This window comes from Ptiloglossa arizonensis, chromosome 10 (assembly GCF_051014685.1).
Source record: "Ptiloglossa arizonensis isolate GNS036 chromosome 10, iyPtiAriz1_principal, whole genome shotgun sequence".
NCBI classification, from domain to species: domain Eukaryota; kingdom Metazoa; phylum Arthropoda; class Insecta; order Hymenoptera; family Colletidae; genus Ptiloglossa; species Ptiloglossa arizonensis.
Genome location: NC_135057.1, coordinates 16,741,517 through 16,765,308, shown reverse-complemented (window position 1 = coordinate 16,765,308; position 23,792 = coordinate 16,741,517). Strand labels below are relative to the sequence as shown.

General features: G+C 55.5%; 2 protein-coding genes across 2 annotated transcripts in view; one reads left to right on the top strand and one right to left on the bottom strand.

The window, feature by feature from the left end:
- LOC143151861 (uncharacterized) overlaps nt 1-23,792 on the bottom strand; it is a 79,664-nt gene that overhangs the window by 25,419 nt on the left and 30,453 nt on the right. The gene's annotated exons all lie outside the window — the stretch shown is intronic.
- Msx (homeobox protein Msx) lies at nt 1,331-16,591 on the top strand. Its single transcript, XM_076322186.1, has 3 exons — nt 1,331-3,427; nt 11,229-11,425; nt 14,659-16,591. Exons 1-3 carry the CDS (start codon nt 2,398-2,400, stop codon nt 14,902-14,904), a joined length of 1,473 nt encoding a protein of 490 aa, XP_076178301.1. The 5' UTR covers nt 1,331-2,397; the 3' UTR covers nt 14,905-16,591.

Below are 23,792 nucleotides of genomic sequence, written 5' to 3'. Positions count from 1 at the left end.
ACGCCACTCGTAAGTGGAAAAGGTGTCGCCTTTTATCGTCGACGAGGACGATATTGCAGCCCTTACGAGGGTCGTGGACCATCGGTGAATCGATAACTCGAAAAAATAGCGTTCGATTCTTGCTCCAGGTGTTTCCACGCGGTAACGTCGAAGAAAATTTGGCAAAGACTCCGGTGTGCAACGCGCTCGGAAGAGCGCCACCCCCTTGCGGATCCTCGTGTACGCCCCACGGATTTCCTGTCGCGCGGTTCTAACAAGATTTTGGTTAATCGGCTTGACTCCCGAGTCTGCGAGCGGAAAATCTGCTCCTCTTCTCTCTTCCGGGTCCTCCCACGGGACGCTCGTGGGTTCTGGCCGTCGCCCCGAACTATCGTCGCCAACCTGCCGATCGGATTAGTTTAATCCTAAAATATTGTTCGTCCGGTATATAACAACATCGCGAGGCTTTTGCGAACCGGCGTCCTCGACGGGGGATCCTCGATCCGTAGCTCGTACCCTTTTAACGGCGATTAGTTTCGTATCCCGCGAGGTGGTTGGCAAGAGCGCGAGCGATTCTACGCCGGTCTCGTATCGGTCTCCAGGACCGAGGAGTACCGGAAACGTTCCGTCTTATCCCGTTTCCGTAACGTTCGCACCGGGTGCGTCGAAAAACCGAGCTTCCAATTTCCATCGATCGTTCGGTCCCGGTCCCGTGGCACGAGCGGAGCACGCAGTCTCGCGAAACTTTCTCCGGGAAAAAGTCCACCGGCGCTCGCGGCGGCACCCCAACGGAGCCATCTCGACGACGTCGTTATCCCATCGAAGCTCTCGACGCGCGTCCCGACGACGACCGCGACGAGGAGGGAAACGGAGGGATCTTCCGAGTGCGCGCGCGGGCACACGGGCGCGAACACGGGCACCAACACGGGCACGAACACGGACGCAACGGAGGATTGCCAATCAATTCGCGCATCGCGCCCGGGAATTAGACAATTAGGAGTCGTCACGTTCCCCGAGCAGTTGGCTGCTCGTCCCGTTCCCCGCTCGGCCGTTCCGCTCCAGCCCCTTCGAGCGACCTTCTCCCACCTCGATTTCATCCCCACGCGCGCGCATCGCACTCGTAGCGCCACCGCTCGAAGCCGGTAGCGACATCTGGCAGGGGAAAAAGGCGCGAGACCGAGTTAGGTAGCCGGCTCGGAAGGAGAGAGGATTCGAACCCCGAGGACGGTTCCCATTGGCGGTGTCCGGCTTCTCGAAACACGCCCACTTTCGAGGGGTCTGAGTTAGGTCCGTGGAGCGACTGGAGCGGTCCGCATTGGCCGAGGACACGATACGGTACCGGTTCCACGGGTTCCGCGGGGGCGGCGCGCGAGCACCGGCGGCGAGCATCGCGACGCCGGCCGCCACCGAGAAGAGAGAGAACGCCTCGGCAGGCCTCTCCGCAGTCGAGCTGGTAATCAGTGTCGTTTCCGCGGCAGCAGTGGCCACCACGCGGCAGATTACGCAGATTACGCTACACCCCCCGCCGCGTATCCGACGGTTGTGACGCGCCTGTGACAGTGCTAGCGGACGGTTAGCGAGCATCGAGACTACCACGGGAACGCGAACCGCGAACTTTACGAGGGATCGAGACGACTACCGTTTCGTACGTCCGTCCCGATCGGGACGAGAACGAGGATCCTCGAACATGCATCCGGAGCCAGTGATCGCGCCGCGCGCCGCGACCGTGCCCGAGACCGGTCTATGAACGCGAACAGATTCGACCGAGAAGCGAAACTCGTTGCGCGGACCACCGCGACCGATACCATTTCGAACGGAGCCGGGGAGAGCTCGGAACCTCGCATCGGTGCGCGATAGAGGTAGCGATCGTCGGTATCGGAACGATGTCGAGTGCTTGACACGGGGGACCGAAACGAGGAGCCGGACCGTGTAACGTCATGTCGATCTCGTGAAGAAACCGCTTCGAGTTCAACGGGGGGATCCGCTCGTGCCGGCTCGCTCGGTCCGCGGCGATGCGGCGGATTCCGAGAATAACGGGCTTCGGAATCGGCCGGGATGGCAATCCGTGAACATTCACGCTGATACCGCGCCGCGACCGATCACGATCCGCTACCGAGATGACAGTTCGCTGATGTTCGGGGAACATCGACGCGTCGGACCGCCGGACCAGCGACCGAAACAGAGGACGATGAACGCCTCGAGCGAACCGCCTCGTTAGCGCTCAGGGACGAACGATTACAACGAAAAGTGACCAGTAGAGGGTAAATCGTCCAGTGCGAATCGCGATGCGCGCAAAGTGAACGCCCGGTGAACATTTCGCTCGATAGGATCGCAGCTACGGGAGGAACGGTCTCGCGCTCTCGCTCTCCTCGTGGAGCATTCCCGGGTACAACGGAGGAGAAGAAACCTTCGAACGGAATGAGCGGCAGCGAGGGCGTGGTGACGAGTCAGGGCACCGGGAGCGATCGCCTCTTGGAGGACGTCGACATGGCAACGCCGACATCGGCATCCTCGAATCTGAAGCCGCGAAGCGGGAAAATAAGCTTCAGCGTCGACTCCCTGCTGAGCGACATGAAGAAGACCGCGGTTACCGGCGGTGCTTTCGCCAGACGGGAGACCGAGGACCGAATGGACGCCGAGAAGAACCTGGACATGGAGGCCAGGTACCGCGAACTATTGATGGAACAGCAGAGACTTCAGAGCAGAGAGCTACTGGCGAGGCTCAGCCCCCACGGGCTCGCGTTCACCAATCATCATCATCACCATCATCATCACCCTTCGAGCAGAGCGGACCAGGATCATCCGTCGGCTGGCCGGCAGGAGATCCTCACCGTGAAGGACTTTTCCCGAACCACCAGCCACGACAAATCCTCCTCGCCGATCAGAATGGACCAGGAGGTTCAGAGGGATCGGGAGGATCGACGATTGTCCGGCAGCTCGCCGGGAAACAGGATCGCCGAGTCCATGATCCAGAGGGAACGCGGCCAGGAGGAGGACGAGAGGATCGACAGGATCGGCGATCCGCGATCCGTCTCGCCGGTGAGCAGACGAGAGATCCTCGACGATAGAAGCGACTCCGAGGCGAATCGTTCCCTCGAGGGGGACAGGACCGATCACCTCGACCTCGAGGATCAAGAGATACGCAGCGTGGGCCAGTCCGAGGATCTGAACGTGATGGACTCGGACTGCGAGCTCGAGAGGGACCTGGACAGTAGCCAGGAGAAGGAGGAGAAGTCCAGTCCGGTAGTGCCTCAGCCGATTCATCCCGGTGTTCAAAGGCCCTCTCAGGGACCCCCTTACCTCACCGGGGCGCCCGGTGCTCCCGGATGGAATCCCGCGGGATTTCCGCATTCTCTCGCGGGGTTCGCGTGGCTACCCCCACCTCCGCACCCGCACAATCCTCACGGACATCTCTACACGCCGCACGGAGGACCCACCAGTCCGAACGGTAAGCGCGATTCCGGTTTCTACGAGATCCTCGTTGAAACCCGCGAACGCGAACGCGAACGCGAAAACGAATCCCGCATCGAGGAGATACGAGTTTCGCGAAGACCGCGGTGACCGGGTACGCGATCGCGCGCGAACCACCTACAAAATCGAAACCGGTTCGAAATTCGAGCCGAGCGTTCGAAGAAGCGTCGGTTCGAGCGGCGGGCGAGCCATCGCGAGGATATCGACCGAGCGTTGCGTACGCCGGTTGGTTATCGAGCCGATTTACGGCTCGGCGTAACCAGCTCGGCTCCGTGAATCGTTATTCTCGTTTCGTTTTCGCCTATCGGAGTGGATTTCCTCGCGACCGGCTTACAATGTCGATGATTAGGAGGACTGCGTCTGCCGGTTGCGCAGCTCGCACGACATTCGTAGCACGCAGACCCGTAACGTTCGATATTAGCGTCGCCGGTCACGCGAGATCCCGGTTATTAGCGGAATTACGCGCAAAACTATTCGACCGTGCTCCACTCCGGCCCCGGGGTCGCGCGTAATCGAACCCTGGAACTCGGAAGTCGTTACACCGGAAAAACAACCGGCGCTCCGAACGAGTCCTCTTCGCGGATCACCGAAAAACCGCCCGCGATCCTCGTTGTTCCGCGAGAGGAGCCGCGAACGAACCGATCGAGCTCTCTCGATCGCTCGACGCCGCGTATCTGGGCTATTGGGGCACGCGATCCTGTCCGAGTTTCGTAGCTGAACGTTTAGCGGCGATTTTAATCGGAATCCGCGGCAATAAAACTTTTGTTCCGATCGCGATGGAAAAAGGAACGCGGTCGTAGCTCGTCGAGCGAGACCGACCGATCGAAGGTTCGCGCTTCGACCGAGAGAAACGATATCGCGTTATTATTCCGCCGTTATTCTCTCGGATCCGGTAATTCGATCGATCGTGCCGTCTAACGACGCGGTCGCGGCTACGTCTCGGCGTCGAGAAAAAGGGAGGATCGAACGGCACTCGGCGCACCGTCGTTCCAAGAGTCGAACATCGAACGGAGAACGACTTTTGTTCCCCGTCGAGATAGGGCGTCGAGCGCGTCAACCACGCGAAATAATCGGTCAATTAAACGCGCCGGCTACCGGCTTCGACTCGCGAGTCGATCGAACGGTAAAGAACGCACCGCACCGGTGCCCACTTGGTGCCTCGAACCCAACATCCACGCCCGTTCGACTTAATTGACGATTTTACCTTAACGGCGCCCGGTTTGCGCCAACCTCGTACAAGATATAGTACGTACCTCTCTCCGGCTCGCGTTTCGCGGCTTTCCTCTCTTTCGAGCGACACGTGTACCTCGCGGCGGGCTCGGTTTCGAGATCATTTTTACCTCGGAGTCTTCCTCGAGGGAACGACGATTTTCCCTCGCGCGCAACGATTCAAAGTCCGAAGATTCCGGGATACCGAGCGACGAAGCGCGGTGCTCGAGGTTCCGGCGGGCGAAATTACGCGCGACGCGTAATGAGAAACTCGCACCGTTTCCGAGAAAGAAATCTCGAAGCCCATTACGGGAGCGCTCACGGCGCGTAGAAAACTCGAGGAAGGAGCGAACGGCTGGATAGAAACTTCTCTCCGGTGTTTCCAGCGTGGCCGGCGGTGGACGGAGAGGCGAAAGGGGTGGAGCACGGGGAGGCTCGGTACACGAGCTCGAGCACGATAGAGTCATACATAACTCCGAGCATCCATAATGCATTCAAGCCGGGGTAAAAACTGCCCTTGTTAGGTTCGCCCTGGCACACCCAGCTTCCTCCGAGCAACGTCATCCACTCGCCGTTTTTGCGGATGATAACGACAAACCGCTCGCCTCCGTCTTCCCTGTCCTTCCTCGGTTCTCGCGGTGGTAACGCGTTCCGCTTCTATCCTCGAGGAGCCCCTCCCTGGCCGCGACCGCTTCCCCTTCGTCCCTTTTTCGTTCGCGAAGCGCGAGACCAATTACCCGCGTCTCTCCGGCAGGCTCGAACGACCTTCGTTACGAATTTCAACGCGGATCGTTCCCGAGGATATCGCGACCGTGGGCGCCGGGACGCCTTTCGTCGGCGTATTTTCTCTGGCCGCGGCCGAGATCGAACATTCATCGGGTACCGTCACTGGCGGTGACCCAACCCGCTCCTCGTGATTTCGCGAGCGAACCACGGCCACCGAAAACTCGAGCTTCCGTTCCGGAATTCGCGCGAGGACGCGGATCGGCGAAAAATTAGACAGCGAAAAGCCCATTAGCCGGCTCGGCACGGATATCGGAGGGCCGTCGGGGGTGCGATACGAGCCTCGTCCAGCCGATAGATAATCCGGGGACCCGGCGTTGGGCGGTGGCTTTCGAAAATTATGAATACGGACGTCATTTATAACGCTCGAGCGCCACCGTCGGCCGGCACGCATTTATCTGCCGGCCTCCGCGACCAGCAATGAATTAACGACGCCCGTCCCGCGTCCAATGACGTTCCACAAAATATTTGGAACGATTCATCATTCCCGGCCAGCGTAATTATCGTCCACGGGGTGTTCCGCCGGCGAACCGGACGCCGATCGCGCTCCGCCGCGCTTTTTCCCCAAGATCCGACGAGAAAATCCACCCCCGGAAGATCGTCGTTTCTTCTTCTCGTCGATCGGTGCTCGCGAACCGTTTTACAAAATTTATCCGAGGTTCTCGGCCGCGAGCAAGGTGAACGTTACCGCCTCGCCTGGACGATAACGCGACCGTTCGACGAAAAACGAGGGACGGTGGAAAATTGCCACCCCTTCGTCGAAGCTTTCCGACGTAAATCGGTTCCTCGTTCGTGGTGAACGCGAGAAGAATCGTTACTCGGCCGCGTTCGTTTCCATCCAAGTTGCCGGGTGCTTTCCCGGACGCGAGGCGACGCGACGCGACGCGTCTTCCGGTCGCGGATCGCGAATCGCCGACTACGGCTCGTAAATGGTCGAACGATCGGTCGAGAAAAAATTCGGAGACGGGTGCTCCGGTCCAATTAAGTCGAGCGTTCGACGACGTAAAACAACGCGGCCGAACCACGAAACCAGCGTTTCTTCTCCTCGGAGTTAATCGATTTCCATTCGGTTCGATTTTTCGCATCAACGATCCGACACATTGGCAGCGAGCCGGCCCTTAACCGGGAAATTATTAACGCGTTAATTAGCGCGCGTTTCTGGGACTCGTCGAAACGCGCGTATCCGCCGCGTGGCTCGGTGTACGGGTTCTCGGCGAAACGACGCCGGAATATTCGACAAAGAGGCCGAACAATGCGATCGCGCGCCTAATACGGCCGGCCTCGTTAGCCGGGCGCAGCAATAATCGTGCGTCTATGCGCGCACGGTAATTAACAGAAATTAATTAGCGACCGAGAGGAACGTATCGATCGCCGTAGCCGGTGATCCGTGGAGACGCGTTTATTGTCGCGTCCCCTCCCAGGATCTTTCCTCGTTCAAGGTCTTTTTAACGTGCGCCGATCGGTGTCTCGTTAGTCGCTCTTTCGACGCGATTAATTACGCGTTTGTCCGGCCTCGAGGCGTTCCAAGCTCGCCTCGACGAACCTCGACGAACCTCGCCGAGGTGCGCGAATCGACGAGCAGAACGGACGTCTTCGAATCGCGCGGCGGTTTTCGTTGCCCCGGGAATCCGGAGAAACTCGGTGTAAATTTGCGAGCGAGTCCGGAAAGAGGTCTCGCGATCGAAGAGGAACCGAGAGAATCGAGAGAAATCGCACGCCGAGACCGAGGCGTGCCGGAACGAACGCGCGTTTCTCGACTCGGACGGAGGTGCCAAAATACGAGCGGCTTTACTATATAACGCGCAAAGGTGCATCGAGATCCGACCGTTTAACGCTCGTTTGCCGGGGAACCTTGCCACCGAGCCGTGTAAATTCGTTAAAGAACCGATCCAACGAAATTACGTACGAAAGAATCGGTGTTACCATTCGGGTGTGTTCGAGCTCGACAAATATAAATCGTAATCGGTCGTAATTAATTGTAGAAAGTGCGGAAATTCGAAATTACCCGGGTAACGAGCTACGACTTAATAAACGCTCCAACATTTTAATGAAGCCGTTCGGCGTCCATCCCTGTCGTAAAACGGACGCACAAAGTGCGGGATATCTTTGTCCCTCGACGTCGATCGAGCCAGTCAATCAACGAGCGCGCCAGAATCTCCCGAGGAACGTATATATACATACGTGTGTATACATATCGATCGTAAATCATGCGAACATTTAATTAGCAGGAATTAATTGGCGTTCATAAGAAACATATTGAACCGGGGCTGGTCATTAGTAAGATACGCGACTGGCCGCGATACGCGAATTGTCAGCGCGATAGCGCGAGAGCAAAAGACGAAACCCGTTTCATCAGCGACTATTTTACTCGGCGAGGAATTTATTGCCCCCACGGAGCAACTTCATTGGGAATTCATTACGCTTTTCCCCGGACAGATACACTCGGTATCTCGCGGCTCTCGCCGATACAAATGAATTGCGACAAATCGGCAATTAATAATGAAAATTTTTACAGCGACTTTGCAATAGAAATTATCGACGAGAGAAAGAGATAGAGGGGAAGAGAAAGAAATCTTGGCGGTACCGTTAGGGTCGCTGGGTCCTGGTTGGAATTTTTTCTACGAGGATAGTTCCGATTCGAGCGTTAATTAACGAGCCGAACGTTTCGATTTTACGGGTATTCGATTTCGCTCGATCTTACACAGGCGCGACTAATTGCTTTCTCCTATCGCGGTCCGGATTACCGTGAAAACTCGATTCCAGTTGCTCGTCTTATCGGTGGTGCCGCGAACTTATTCCGAGGCGAATTTTATAACACGGATACGTACGTGCACAGCCACTCGCGCACCGCGGACTCGAAGCGGTCTCGAACGCGCGTCGATCGTTACCCTCTAGGAGAACTTTTCTCGAAATTTGCGTCCCGTGGCCCTGTTCCTTTCGAAGATGGATAGCCGCGTTTGCTCGGGGAATACAAATACGAGCGGAACGAGTGCCGGTACGTCGCGACGTTCCTCCGGATGTTGCGGATATTTCGAGTATCCACTCGTCTCGGTATCCTCGGTATCCTCGGTTTCCGGCTCGCAAAGTGTCGAATACACACTTATCCGCGTACAAACTCTAGAGTGAAATTCCAGCGCAACGTCCACCGCCTAGTAGGAAACTACCCGTCGAAAGAACGCCGTTCAAACTACTCAAACCGCGCGATACTCCGTATCCAGACTCCGCAAACATACCGAGCACCCACTTATCCTTGCGCGTACTTCCGTGTATCCCCGTTGGCTGTTCTCGAACAATGCTTCGATCGAACGAATACGAAAGAGAGCAAAAGTTCCGGCGGGTCCGAGAGACGGGGCCGCAGGTGCTTTGTCCACGCGCTACGCGGAAAGTCACCGCGCAAGATATATTTCCTCGGGGATCCCACCGAGCGTTTAATTAGCAGAAATTAATTAGCGTCTAAGAGGAACATATCGATCGGTTATGTGAGCGGACTAGCCGACTAGCCGACTAGCCGACTGGCCGGCTCGATGCCGGCGAAACGGGTGAACGCCGACCAGAATGGAAGACGTAATACCGATGTCGCGACAGATCCGCTCGACAATGCCGCCGGCCCGTTCCCTTTTTTGTCCTTCGGTCGATCGTTAATTAGCGCGTGGAATTCGCCGTTGCCCCGCGTTTGCCGCGAAATCGTCATCCTTTCGACTCTCTCGGCTCCGGCGCGGTTTTTGCACCGGCCCGACCGACGCGAAATCCTCCGCGAGTAGTACTCTACCGATTCTTCCTCGATGCACCGACCGATCGATCGACCGACCGATCTTTTTTACTCTCCGAGAAGCGTTCGCGTCCAACGGACCAACGGACCAACGAATTTTCGCCCGTTTCTTCGTCCACGCGGAAACCGCAATTACGCTTCAACGGGACTCCGAAAATTGCATCGTAAAAATTAATCGACGGAGCTTGTCGCGCGCGGTTCCTCGTCCGCGCGGCTCCCAGCGAGTCAGCACAGATTCTCGAGCCTTGCGGAGAAAGTGGTCGAAAATTGTAGTTCGAGGAGCAACTCGAGATCAAACGTACCGTGCGATCGCGTCGGCGTTTCGAGACCGCTCGTTTCGAACTCTTGTTTCGCCGAGCCGTATCCGTAACTACCGACGCATCGTCGAAACTTCTCGAAACTCGACCGGGCGAAAGCTCGATTTCGGAGCGAACCTCGACGGAGAGAAAAAAATAAAAGGAAACTCGGCTAATTGCGCGCGTACGAGTCAATCACTGGCCATCGACGCGACGATAATTATCGTCGCGAACGAAACGGATCCGTAACCAGGGACAATTTATTTTTTACGATTCAATTTCACCGGCCGTTGCCGACCAATCGAGACCGTTCCTTCGGCTTCGGGAACGCTCGACGTCGATGCACGAACCGACCGTATAAATTGGGGATTAACAACGCTGATTGCGGAGAAACGCGTGTGCACGCGCGCGCACGATCGACGACCGGGTAATTTGCGTAGACACCGACGAGGAGCGCGATCGTTAACGCGAAACAGGAGCGAATTTTCGCGCGAGATCCCGTTTTTCGACGAGGAATCGTGTTTCTTGCCCGCTACGAAACTCGTCGGTGCTCCGCAGGTGGCTCGTACCGAACTTACGAGCGAATTTGTTGGAAAATCGCGAGGACGGTCCGTAGCTCGTCCCAGCTCGGTTATACGGTGACGCCGAACGAAAGACGAGCACGGTAACGTACCGCCGACGGAAAATTTCAACCGCGAGACTCGCTCGAAAATTCCAAAACGGAAGACCGCACCGTGCTTTCGATCGATCCGTCCGCGCCGCATTAATTAACGCTCGCTGGCGGACGTTATCGCGGGCTCGCAGATAATCATTATGCAATGCGTGCACGGAAATAACGAGCCGATAATTTTGCACCATTCGAACAAATCTGCGCAAACATGATTAATATTACGAAGCTCGTAGCGCTATCGGATATTCGGAGGCCGCTTTATTTCTATCTCTGTTTGCGACGTAATCAACGATAACGAATCCAAAAGAAACGGACCAATTACCAGTTTTGATTCGACACCTATACCGAAATTAATCGGTAGATACTTGTATCGTACCGAGACGCGATACGAAGCGAAAAGAAAAAAGTCTCTCTCTTTCTCTCTCTCTCTGTCTCTCTGTCTCTCTGTCTCTCTGCAGCTGTAGCGACATTGACGATTTATCAATCGGCGATAGTTGGGCAATAATTATGCGAGTTATGACCGCGCAGAGAAAATATTCTTCGAGTTGACAGGCGATATCTTAATTCACCTTCGCGACGTAATCGACCGTGTTAATTATTCCAGTTGTACATTGCTTAATCGTGTACCGAAGACTTTTGCAAACATATTTTCTCGCGCGACGTGTTCGAACGATACGACCGGTTACATTGTTCCTGTCAAACATACGCGACGGAATTGACGGCCGCGCGTTGCCAGCGAGGAAACACTTGTGTCCCGCTCGTGCCATATTTTATTTCGGTGTTTCGACAATTAGCCAAACATCCCGGCTCCTTTCTGCTCGCGATACAGGCCGGTCTTCGATTCCACGATCGTTTCGAAAATCGATCGTTCTCTTCGTTAGCTGCCTCGGAAATCGATTCTTCCCGATGTACCGGGGATCTTCGGAAGATCGGCGCGATTCGCTCGCGAGTTACGGCGAGTTACTTTCTAATCCACGAGACTCGTCCGGTTCCGAGAACTGGTCCGAGAGGCGTTTGGTCGCTGAAGCAGACTTTTTCGGATTGATTTCAGGGGACTTGAGGCTGCCGGGTCCAGGACCGGGACCGGTCAGGTGCACCCTCAGGAAACACAAGCCGAATCGCAAACCGAGGACGCCGTTCACCACGCAACAGCTGCTCTCCCTCGAGAAAAAGTTCCGCGAAAAGCAGTACCTGACCATCGCCGAAAGAGCAGAGTTCTCGTCCTCCCTTCACCTCACGGAAACGCAGGTGAGACTCGCCAGGGACCGACCGTTGACCAATTACGAGCAACTAGAAAATCGTTTCGCCGGCGACTACGTCGACGCGTGCACCTCGACGCCGCGCGTTCGCTTCGGAGCCGAATCCTTGGAACCACCACCATGGTTCGCTCGCCTCGAAATCGTACCTTTTCCTCCCATCGGGCTCGTTCGCGTTTACCTCTCGCATCGGATGCATCGCATCGAACCGGGCAATTACACACCCTTTCGCGGAGCGGTTCGCAATTATCATGATTGACGTTAATTAAATTGAACGATACGATACGATATTATACTTACTTTTTGTATCAGCCGAAATGATCAGCGCTCATTTGGCGCGGTGCGACGCGGTGCGACGTAGAGAGGATGCCACGGGGGCCCGCTGTTAACGAATTGTTTGCCCAAGTGCGTGCGAGCGTTCGCGCGACATCTTAACAAGCGGCAAGACGGAACGAATTCGACCGAGCTCGCGATTTCCCGGAAAGTCCAGCTGTCGTAGATTCGACGAATTCGAGCGACGGCGATCGAGTTCGGGGACGAATAATATTGTTGCGGGAACGAGACGCGATCCGATCGAAGAGGACGCGTGCGACTCGAATGGAAACAAACCCGAGCTTGGCTCGCGCGGCTTTCCACGAAACTCGTTCGTTTTCGTGGGTTTCCCCGTCGCGGTTCGAACTCGTCGGGAAGAACGACGCGAAATCGAAAGAGACTGGTTCGAAACGATGGAAAAATTCAACGTCCGCTACGATCCGATAACGGATTACCGTCCGTTAACGCCGATAATGGTGAAAGATTATGTTAATTAATAGCGTAAACGGTAAACGTTCTGCTCATTGTCGAGAGTTTTATCGCGCGGTGTAATTGTAACGTATTGCCGATTAAATATTTATCGGACACGGTTCTCTCGCGGCGATAAAAGTAACGGAGCGTTAATTCTCAACGAGGCTGAACATACGTTGTCCCGTGACACGTGTAATAGCCAAAAAGACCGTCGCGATGCGGCTATTATCGTGCAGTTAGCGTGTTCGGATACACTTTGCGCATTCGTTACAATGCATCAGACGAAATGAAGCTTCGTCGTATTCATTTGCTTAGATAAGCTACGATCGTCCAGCCATCTCCTCGCCTCGTGTCCTCGTCGCCCGGCCGAAACACCCTGGGCCCGCCACTCCGGGCTCTCCTCCTTTCATTATTCACTCGCGACGAAGAGGTATGTTCGCGATTTAGGCTGCGATATTCCCGCGCCGTTGAAACGCGATAGGACCGTTCGTGGAAATACCGTTCGAGTCGATGGCCGAACTACGATCGCGGATCGAGAAACCGATTTCCCCGCGAGAGAGATTTCCTCGATCCCGAACGGTCGTTTCTTTTCTTTTTTTTTCATCCTCCCCTCGGTCTCGAATACGTTAATTAACGGGCATTACGACGCGTTGCGTTTCCAGTATTCGCGAGCCGAAAAAAATTGCCCGGCAACGTCGTAACGCGTCAGTTTACCACCGTGAAAAACAGGAAACGGATCGCCACCATCGCGGAGAAAAACCGGCCCGAGTATCGCGTTACGTCTTTCCTCCGAAAGAACCCACTGACAATTTGATCGCGCATTGTCACGCGAGCCGAGATTTCTACTTTCTAAGCGACGAGTATCCTCCGAGCGTCGTTACGCGCACAGCTACGTGTCCGACATTGTGTCCGATTTATCAAGGAGTTGGCAATTTATATCGTTTTTTGCCATCTGCATTTTTATTTACCCTCACTCCCGCAAACGTTACGCCGATTTTAGCGATCAGATTACGGCTCCTTGAACTCGTTACGCGTGCTACGGGGTGCTTAATGCTAATTTCTCGGGGAGCTGCGTAGCCAGCGCGCATTACGCGCGATAAAAATAATGCCGGCGAGGATAATAACGATAGCAATAGGCACATAGTTGTCAGTACACGCTTTCGGTACCGCTGTCGATAGTAACGCTTCGTCGATCGACGGAATAATTTACAGAGTGCTCTTTAAACGTACAACCGAACCGAGGGCTCGCTCCTCTTTTTCTTTCGCCTCGCGTTCCAGGGTAAAAACTCGTATCGTAGAAATATTCGCCGGAACGTTTTCCGTTCGACGTAATTGCACCGAAAGTAACGTTATCGTGGCTTCGAGACGAGTTCAGCGGCAACAAAGTCCTCGTTTTATTATACCCAGCGACTAATCGCTTATCCGGACACTTCTCCCTATTAGCACGGTTAACGCGACTCGTATCTCGTTGCAACGTACTTTATACGCGATACGCGTTACAGGTGTAAAACTTTCCTGTTAAACTTCCACTATTACTTTCGAGCGTTCAATATTAATACAAACAATTATCTCGGAATCGCGCGGTAACGAGGCTAAAAAGTCATTTCGAATGCCAGTGTAATTAGCAGCGGGATCAACGGAGCTCAGAGGCGGCGATTAATTCGCTGATTCTCGAACTCGTTAATCGTACACCGCTCCCGTGCGAACAGGAAATTTTCCGGCGAACGATTTTCAAAAGGAAAATCGCCACGGTGGCGGGGACCGAGAGCGCACGCACGCGTGCATGCGTGCGTGCTCGCGCGTCTCGGGTTCGCGATCGCGGCGAAGAACGCGGTTTCGTAATTCGGTGGTCGATCGGGGGTCCGCATCTGTCCAAACAGAAAATCGTCCGCCGACTGTGCAAACGCAATTACCGGGCGAGAAACGTTTGCCCGCGAGACGGGTAACGCGTAACGCGTAGATATTTTTCCGCGGTGTCGGCGCGAGTTTCCAGCTACCGCCGTTGGGATTGCCGTTGGGATTGCCGTTGCCGGCAAATTCCTTCCAGACTCGTTGCCTCGCTGGCTCTGCTTTCACCAATTTGAGGCGGCTAATTACGCGCTAAATAGCCGCTCATGCCCCACCGTGACCGACCATTTTCTCGACTCGGTGTTTGCCGATCGCGCGCGTCCCTCGTTAGAACGTTTACGTACGGCTGATCGATAGCGTAATTATTTAATTACGCGCTCGTATCGAACCACCTCTCCCTCCCGCCTCGGCCGATTCGCCCACGGTTTTCGAGCGACGATTTCATCGATGCGATCCCCGAGACGATACGTCCGGCCGAAAGCAACACCGCGCTAACCTCGACGGTTGCGTCTCCTCTCGCGCGATTTTTCGAACGGAGGATCGAACGTCCGTGTTCGGTCGTCCTCTCACCGACGCCCATTTTCCGTGTTCCAGGTGAAAATCTGGTTCCAGAACAGGAGAGCGAAGGCGAAGCGGCTACAGGAGGCGGAAATCGAAAAGCTCAGGTTGTCCGCGAGGCCGCTGTTGCACCCGAGTTTCGGCTCGGGTCTGATGTTCTCCGGAGTGGGGCCCCCTGGAACACCAGGAGTGCCTCCCTTCATCGCGGCGGCCATGGCTAGGCACACCCATGTCGCGGCGGCGGCAGCCATGTTCATGGGGCCCCCTGGACACAGGCCTTAATAAGGCAGACTCGAGCCGCGCGAGCTCGCGTCCTGGCCGGTCTGCCTCTTCCGGACGGAGGACGCCGCGTCGAACGATCCCTCCGGCGAATTCGGACGCTGACGAGGAATCGAGCGGATCTCGGCCCGGAGCCACGCGCGACCACGCTTTCCTTCGAGAACGCCGGACCGAAGACCGCTTCTCGGAAGCCGCGATGGGATTCCGTCCGGCGAGGCTACGGACTCGAGGAGAGAGGATTCTGGAGTGGTCGGGTGGACGGTGACGTACTTGGAGAGTTTCGAGAGGGACCCGGAGAAGGAGAGAATTCTCGCAATTAACAGGGAACCGGACGAGACGAGACCGGACCGGACGAGACCAGACGAGACCGGACGAGACCGGACGAGACCAGAATCGAATTCGAAGAGTGCAACCACGAGAACGAAAGAAAGTTCCTCGGGTTCGCGTTACCACCGAATAGGATTTCCAAGATTTCGATTACCGAACCCTCGACGAGATATTCGAAGCTCGAGAGCGGAGAATTTCGACCACGAAACGACGAGCTAAATCCACGCGTTCGAAAGCATCGAGGAACCACCGTCACCGTCACCGTCACCGTCACCGTCACCGTCACCGTCGTCGTCGTCGCCGTCGCCGCCGGGATTCCAAAGAGACGAGAAGATTCCCCCCGACACCGTACGACGCGCGAATAACTCATCTTTATTCGTCGTAAGAAGCGTAACGACAACAAGTTCGATGCGCCGCGTGTGCACGCGAGACGATAAATCGACGATGACTTTTACCGTCGCGATCTTTCGTCGGTCAGGGAGGGATGTTCTTCGAAAGAGAGAAAAGAAAAAAGCAGAGACAGTTTCGCGTCTCGCGGCTCTTTACTTCTCCGCGTTTCGCCTCGAAGTCGAAACGTTTCACGATCCGCGAGCAACGACGGCTTCGCGGACGTCTCGGCTGGCCCGAACGCTCGCTCGCGCGGCATCGAGCGACGTTCGAAGGCATTTTCGAGGCGTTGATCTCAAGAGAAAACCGCGAAACCGATGTACATATTGTAAATAGACGCGTGAACGCGGATAGCTCGTAAGTGTACCTATGTATATACGCGTGTACAGGACGTTCGATTTGCGCGCGAGAAGCAGGAAAAATCTGATCCGCGACCATCGACGAAAACGAGGAGTGAAAAAAGCGACAAGATCGGTTCCAGCCCCGCGTCCTCGGACCCGCTGCTTCGGCTCGTTTATCTCGGGGAGGAATTTCTCGGGGAAATTTACGGGGCGAGAGAAACGTCGATGATTTTTCCGGCCCGATTCCGTTAGAATCCTGCTTCGAAATCGTTCTCGATTCGATCGAAATTGAAAACACGATCGCGGTCAGAGTTCCGATACGATCGTGGAAATACGCGCGAACCGCTCTTCGGTAGAGTTCCGAGCGTCGAACGGTCTTACTTTAAGCGTACGAAACCGATACGAAAGTCAAAGAATCTGTACATAACGCGTGCGTGTCCCGGTCGAAGAGAAATGTAAATTCTGTAGCTACGCGTGGCCGCGATCGATCGAGGGAAACGGTGGCCCGCAACCGCCGGAAGCTAACGCTGCGAACGCGACCAGCTCCCGGATGTACCTAAGCGCCCTGTATAAATGTAACATGATATAATTTATCCATGGAAGTATACCATAGCGAAATAAAAGTGATTTCAGTATTTACGCCGACTTGTACAGATTATTGGGTCCAGGGTGAAGCGGAGTACCCGTCGGGTTCGAAGGGATCCGCGATATCGGTTCGCCGCTCGAGGTCCTCCCGAACGGAAAGCGAACCGATCGTTTTCGAAAGAGCTCCGAACTTTCGAGTACGCGCGTCCTCGACCACGGTCGCTCCCGACGACACCCGAGCGGAACGAAAGGTAAGTCGAAAGTCATCGAACCCGAATCGTCCACCAAAGATCGGATCCAAACGGGAAAAAGAGTAAGCAGAAGAGGCCGATCCGTTCGGTTCGTCGACGGCGACGACCTCTTCGATCCCTGCGCGAAACGTGTATTACGTCCCGAGGACCGAAGGAAAGAAAAAGGCCGAGAGTTCCGTTCGACGGAACGAAATGTATCGCAAAGTCATCGGCGAAGGGAGATCCCGGCCCCTCGTACGTGCCAAGTAGTCGAAGCAACGGTATAGGGCGGCCGAAAGTGTCCGCCGGATAATTAGAAATATGTTAATCCGGCGTAGCCGCTAATTGGTTTTTGACTAAATTTTTAATTAAGTCTTGAGCCCGGGCGGCGGGCTGATTTATCGAACGCGGGTTCCCGACTAATTATAAAATGTACACGTACGAGGCCCACGCACACGAAACGCCGCGCGTCTACGCAAACGCGAGGCCCGTGTACGCAGCTGTCCCGAATAATCGGTCCATGAGCGTCGTCGTTGGTTCTCGCGGACGAAACGACACCGCGACGCTCGCGATCGCGAGAGGTGGCGCGTTCCCCTCCGCTCGACGTCGTTCGATCGGTTCGTCGAACGATTTCGCGACCGAACGTTAAATTGCTTCGGCGAGCGTAGCTGCCGAGAAGAGGAGGTTCGGGACCGAAAGCGAAGGCGATCGAGACGGAGGTTCGACGCCAATGCACCGACTCGCGTATACTTATCCGGGTCCAGCTTCCCTATCTGCGAGAACGGGGTAGCCCGAGGAGGCAGCCACCTTCTCGGGCTAAAACGAGAAGGCCGGAGATCCGTTCCAGTGGCACGTCCGATCAAAGAAGTTTGCCGCCTTCTTTGAATCCCTCGCTCGCTCGTAACTGTCGTCCTTTCGGTCGAGACCAGTAGCCTAATTGTTCGCGTACCGGTGGCTCCGATATACCGGTTATTAGAACGGGTCAAATCGCCGGAAGTTGTCGCCGTTTTACGAGCGGCCGAGAAACCTCGAACCCGGCCTCGGTCCCGCGACCGAGACCGAGACCGCTTAGCTACCCGTTTCGAGTTAAATACGAGCCGAAAGCTTCTCGCTGGATGTTTACCGAGGGGGCAGCGAACGTATTTCGATTCTTTTTTGGCAAACGAGGGGCATGGGAACGCGGACGAGTCGAGGAGGTTTCGAGAGACACCTACGAGGAGCCGAGAGTCGCGTCGGTAGCGTGACTATAGGCCACAAACCGCGATCGGTCGGAGCCGATCCTGGCCCGGTGAACCACCGACTTTCCCCTCTTTATACGGAACTCGGTCTTATCCGGAGATCACCTACGCGAGCATTATAGAAATATAGAGGAAACGGAGGGGAAGGAACCGAGCGAGACAGAGGAGAAGAGTAAAAGAGGGAAAGAGGGAAAGAGGGAAAGAGGGAAAGAGGGAAAGAGCGGAGTAAACGCGCAAAGAGACCCTTCGGAGCGACGATTTACCGTTAAAGGGTTTACAGAGAGGCGCCAGGTATTTGCTACCTCCGCGGATCGGAAGCTCTCTTTATCTGGTCTCGCACTCTCTTTCTCCGGCTCGGCGGTCTGCTGCGTTTCTCCGGATCCCTCTATGCGAGGCTCTTACACGCGCTCGGTCGGCGCTCCCATATAGATGAAATTTATGTACGAGGCCGACCGATCCTACGCATGCGGCCACATTGAGCGCTGACAATTAATTAAAGAATAATTTCTTGTCTTCGCGATACCCGGAGGAGCGTCGCCAGTTGGCGGCCAATTATGCCTCCGGACGAGAACGGAATACCAAGCAGGCCTGTCGACGACCATCGAGCCCCTTTCGATGTCTGCTTCGTGCTACTGCTCCTCACCGTCGACTCTCCGGCCCGTCTCTCCCCGTCTTCTTTCTCCGCCGCAACGTGTGCCCCGCTACAATGAGAAACGCGGACCGCCGCTGATTTTCTGGAGAGCGGAACGACTTCCAGGAGTCGATGCCGGTTCGCACCGAGAGACAACCGAACGATTTCACGCGCCATCGACCGTTTCGAACCGCCTACCGACCTTACCGTACTCGATCCTCCTTCGAACGGACTCGCACGCCCCGCGATTATTTTCGTCGACGAACTTGCCACCGTGGGCGACGTCTCGTTGAAAAAAAGATTCGCGAGACAGCGTAACTACGATCGGGAAAAGAATCGAGTTCGATCACTTTCTCCTCCGTCGTTGGACGATCCTCCGCGTCTCGTTCCAATTACCGCGGAAACAACACCCGAGATTTCGCTTCGTTAAAGGAGAATCGGTATCGAGCGGGTACGATCGAACGGTCTCGATCGGAAATTACAACCGTGTCGTCGTAAGGATCGTTCCGGCGGTTTTCACCGGGATTCGTCGTCGGTCTCCGTTCCCGAAAAGGTTCAAGACGAGTCGTCGACGCGCCGCGCGCTCGACTCGTCGCTGGACCGGAAGGCGGGGAGAGAGACGGGAGAGAGACGGGAGAGAGACGGGAGAAGTACGGAGGTACGGGTGTACGGAGGTACGGAGGGAAAAAATTCACGGTTAACGCGTGCATCGAAAGCAGGCCTCCCCTCGTTCAGTTTATCCAAATTAATTGGTCGTAAATTAAGCGGCCGGTCTGACGAGCGCGGCGAAACGAAGCGCGAGGGGAGCCGAGTAGATCTCTCGGGGCCCGGAGAGAGGGGCCTCGCGGATCGAAGAGGGACGCCACCATCGGACGCGGACGCGCGCGACGAGGAGGACGGAGGAGAAAGGCCGGACAGAAGAAGACGTAGATACGACGGAGAGGAACGAGAAAGAGGGAGTTACCTGACCACGAGGGGAAAAAGAGAATTAAAAAGGCAACGCTAGCCGGGGGACAGTAGCGCATCGACACGCCATTATGTGGCGGCTGGGACTAATTTATACAAGAGAAAGACGAGGATGCCGCGGAAAGTCAATCGTGCCAGCGGGTAGAGGGAAGAGAGACCGAGCCAGGTAGGTGCCGCTCGCCGAAGCAAGAACGAGACAGGGAGAAGAGATCGCGGGCATTACTTAAAAGAGGGTTCCTAATTGGGAGCCAGCCACTGTTTCGACGGGTGTACCGATGCTCGGATTCGTGTCCTCCAGAAGGGAATTAAGGAGGAAGAAAAAGGGACCACGGATTCGGGGAAGGAAAGCTTCCTTTCTGCCGGCCCTCGGCCCGATCCCTCGATCGGAATACCAACCTCGAAAAGATGTTGCTCCACCGATGCGGGTGTGACTCGGTCTCCGAACGTTTCTCGATAGATGCGATCGTTTTCCGCTCGAAGAGCGAACGAGCGAGCGAACGAGCGAGCGAGCGAACCACACCGACCGAAAACCCGAGCTACGCGCGTAATTAAAATATCTCGTATCTCGAACAAAGTCGAATAATTCAGGCTCGGTGGTCGGGACTCGGTAGTCCGGCGAGCCTTTGCCTGCCCGAACCGCTTTTCCGCTATCTCTCGGGAACAGAATTATATAGTTTCTAATCGAATATATCTGAAAGGACGCCGCTTCCTCGTCGCGGAGTATCTTCGGCACGTACGCTCGGCTACGGGCCGAAGAGGAACGAAAAGAAAAAATAAGGAAAACGTCGAGGTATCGATCGTCCGGGAACGATCGCCGTGTCAAGTTCGGCTTTCGAGGGAAGCGCGCGCAAGTAAAGTAATCGTTTCTCCCGAAGCTTACACGCGTTTCCCATAAATCGAGCGCATCGGTAGGCAGGTACGCGGATCATGTGCCGTTGCCGGTAATTGCCGGCAAGATGAATCGAGACGAAATCCCGTTTCCGACTTCGTAGGAAATTTACGAAGCGGCCCGAGAGCGGTCGCCCCGCCGCGGCGTTTACGGCGAGAAAGTTCTCCGGCAAGAAAGTCGCGGCCAATGCAAACGCCACGCCGCGGTAGGCGCTTCAAAAACCGCGCGCCCGCGCCCGCGCCCGCGCCGTTACCTACTCCTAATTAGGTACGACACGATGGCTGTTCTTACGCGCTCGAAAACCGTGCAACCAGATCGGAAACCAGTTGCCCGCGCTCGCTGAGATTCGAGAACTAATTCCTCCCGAGCGTTGGCGTCGCGCCGCGCCGCGCCGCGCCACACCGCGTCGTTTAACACCGGACAACGGAACTTTGGTACAGCGTTCGGTTTCGTTTCAAAAGGGTCGCAGTTGCGCAACCGCGTAACGGTTCGTCGGCTTCGTGGACGAGCATTCGTCGAAACCCGTAACATTTTCGGTCGAGAAACCTCGACTCGAAACCGAGCGAAATCGAATATTCGATTTTCGAAAGAAACGCCTCTCTCCGATCGTCGAGGAGACCGGACGGACCGGGGAAAGAAGCTCGTCGGAGGAGACTATCGAGAATCTTGAATTTTCAAGCAGCGAAGATAAAATACGCCCAAACTGGGCATTCGCGTCGAGCGCGTGTAATTTCGAGAAGCGGACTCGTGGACCTTGAGAAATATCAAGAATCGAGATCACCGGGCCGATAACGCGTTTGCTTTATTTTATCGTCGCCAACATCGAGAGACGAAGACGAATATCGTTCGTACCGATACGAAGACGAACGCGCTACGGAATTTCAAGAATCTTCCCGAAATTTCTCCATCCGCCTCTACGGTGAATTCCGGCGAACCGAGTTCCGTAATAAAATCTTTTATCGCGTTGCGGACGGGATCGCGTCGAAGATCGAGGATTTCCCCGAACGTGTAACCGATGAAATTTATTCGAGACGGGAATTCGACGTCGAATTTTAATACACCGGACATAAAATCGAAAATTATCTATAACGTTGGCTCGTTAACCGAATTACAACTCTCCGATTACCCATAAAACGGTACCCTAAAAAGTTGTAAATTTCGGATCAACGAGGATCGCGGCGAACGAAAGCGAATAAGTTTCGGTGTCGCGTTTCGAGGGACAATTTGTCGCGAACAACTCCGATCGTCCTTCGACGCGTTATCTTTCCGCGATGCACCACGGACTCGGCGAGGTTACTTTTGTATTTTTGTTCCGCGCGTGGGTCTGCGTCCCGTAGTTTCTTGTCCCCGTTCGGGCGAGCGAACCGCGAATTTCGTTTCCACGTTCGAAACAATTACTTCCGAGAAGCCGAGAGTGGCCACCGTCGCGAACGATCGGACTTATCGGGGCTCGATACCGAGGAGGATGCGAAGAGGCGAGCCGCGTAAGAAATTGGCCGGTGAAGGGGGCGGTTTCCGTGGATGCGCGGCGAAAATGATAAATTCGCCTGGGCCTGGTCGGTCGAAAAAGGAGTCGGTCGAGCATTCGCGTGGCCCCGTCCAATCGGCAATAATTTGTCAGATACCGGTGGCGATGGCTGGCTGCGGTCGCCGTTCAATTATTGTCGCCCGAGTCGCTCGGGCACTCGAGGCCTCGGAGACCGGACGTTCGCCTCTTTTTGCACGAGCAACACCGCTCGCTGAGTGGACTCTTGCGCGTAAGACGATTGTCGCGCGGAATGCTAGTTTAAATAGGTGTTTCTCCGCGAACTACTCCCGGCATTCGAGAGGCAATTAGCCGGCCGGGACCTCGTGCGCCTTAACACAAATTGAACCGCTCGGTGCTCGCGCACCCCGCTCGCGAACCGAGGTTCGCGAGCACCGACTGCCGGGAAAAAAGAACCGATACCGGTGAACCGCGCTACCGAACGACGCCTTACGACGGAACGGGAGTATCGGTAACGTCGAGCGCTAGCGAGCGTAAAAGTACTCGCTGCATCACCGAGAAGTAAATATCGTTTCGAGTGATCGAAGCGTATCGGTTCGAAATCGAAGCGAAAAAAGTCCTCGGGGCGTTCGACGAGGCGACGCAAGGCGCGCCGAAAATCGCCCCCTATTTGTTACACCGTAAACATCGAGCAAGATTCCCGCGACGAACGGTCGTCCGTTTCGCTCGAAACGCGACAAAATGTCTCTCCCCCTCCGGAATTCCTTTTAACGAAGCGAATCGAGAAAGAATCCGAGCGACGCGAGACCGATACGGGACTCTCGGTTCGAACGCCGCGCTCGCTCGCTCGCTCGTTTTGAGGGACGCGCGAAGGTTAATATCGGAGTTTCGCGGCGTCCGTCACCGGGACCGGTTTCTAAATAGAACGTATCGCCGATCTCGCCTCGCGAACGCTCGCCACCGTTTTTCCGCGCGATTTCGTTCCCGTCTCGTCGCGAGAAAAAGAATCGTTCCCGGCGTTACGAAATCGCGTATCCATCGACGAGTTCACGGGAGCCGCGCGTTCAATTTTCGCGCGTGACTCGCTCGGTCCGAACTCGCGGAGATACGAGAACTCGGACGACCGAAGCGACGATCTGGTACGCGGACGGAGGAGAAGGATTCCGAAAACTCCTTGGAATCCGACGACCTCGTTAAATTCGAGACTCGTAGATCGAATCGGTATTATCATCGGCAGCGAGTAAAAATTCTTAGCGCGCGATGCCAACGATCCCGAGGATCGAATAACGCGTGGCTCGTTAACTCGGTGGATCCCGGGCGGCGAGTAGGATCGAAATTAACGAAGAAGAGTGCCGCGATTAAAATTCTGTGATCCGGGAACCGCGGGACGGGAAAATGATAGCGCCTGAGCGAGATACGGTTACGTTAGCCCTGTAAATCTAACCTCGGCCCGGGGAAGAAGATACGAAATATTCAATTTCGGAAAGCCGCGAGACACGGGTTATTCCTCGAACGACGAAACACTTGTTGCGTAACGAAATGCACGCGTAGCCACGTAGCTACGTACGCGAGACCGGGGACGGAGCGGTTCGAGACCTCTTCCTGGAAGAGAGGAGGAGAGTTTATCAACGCGGCCGTAAAGAAAAAATGTTGCGCGCGGATGGCGAGTCGAATCGAAGATTTCAGGAATATTCGGTCGGCCGGTCACGTTCGAGAGTCGGGGTGCGCGCGACGAGCGGGCAAAAACGACGCCAGAATCCTGGGGCAATTAGTCGATATTTTAATGCGCAAAAAGCCGGGCGCTCGTTAGA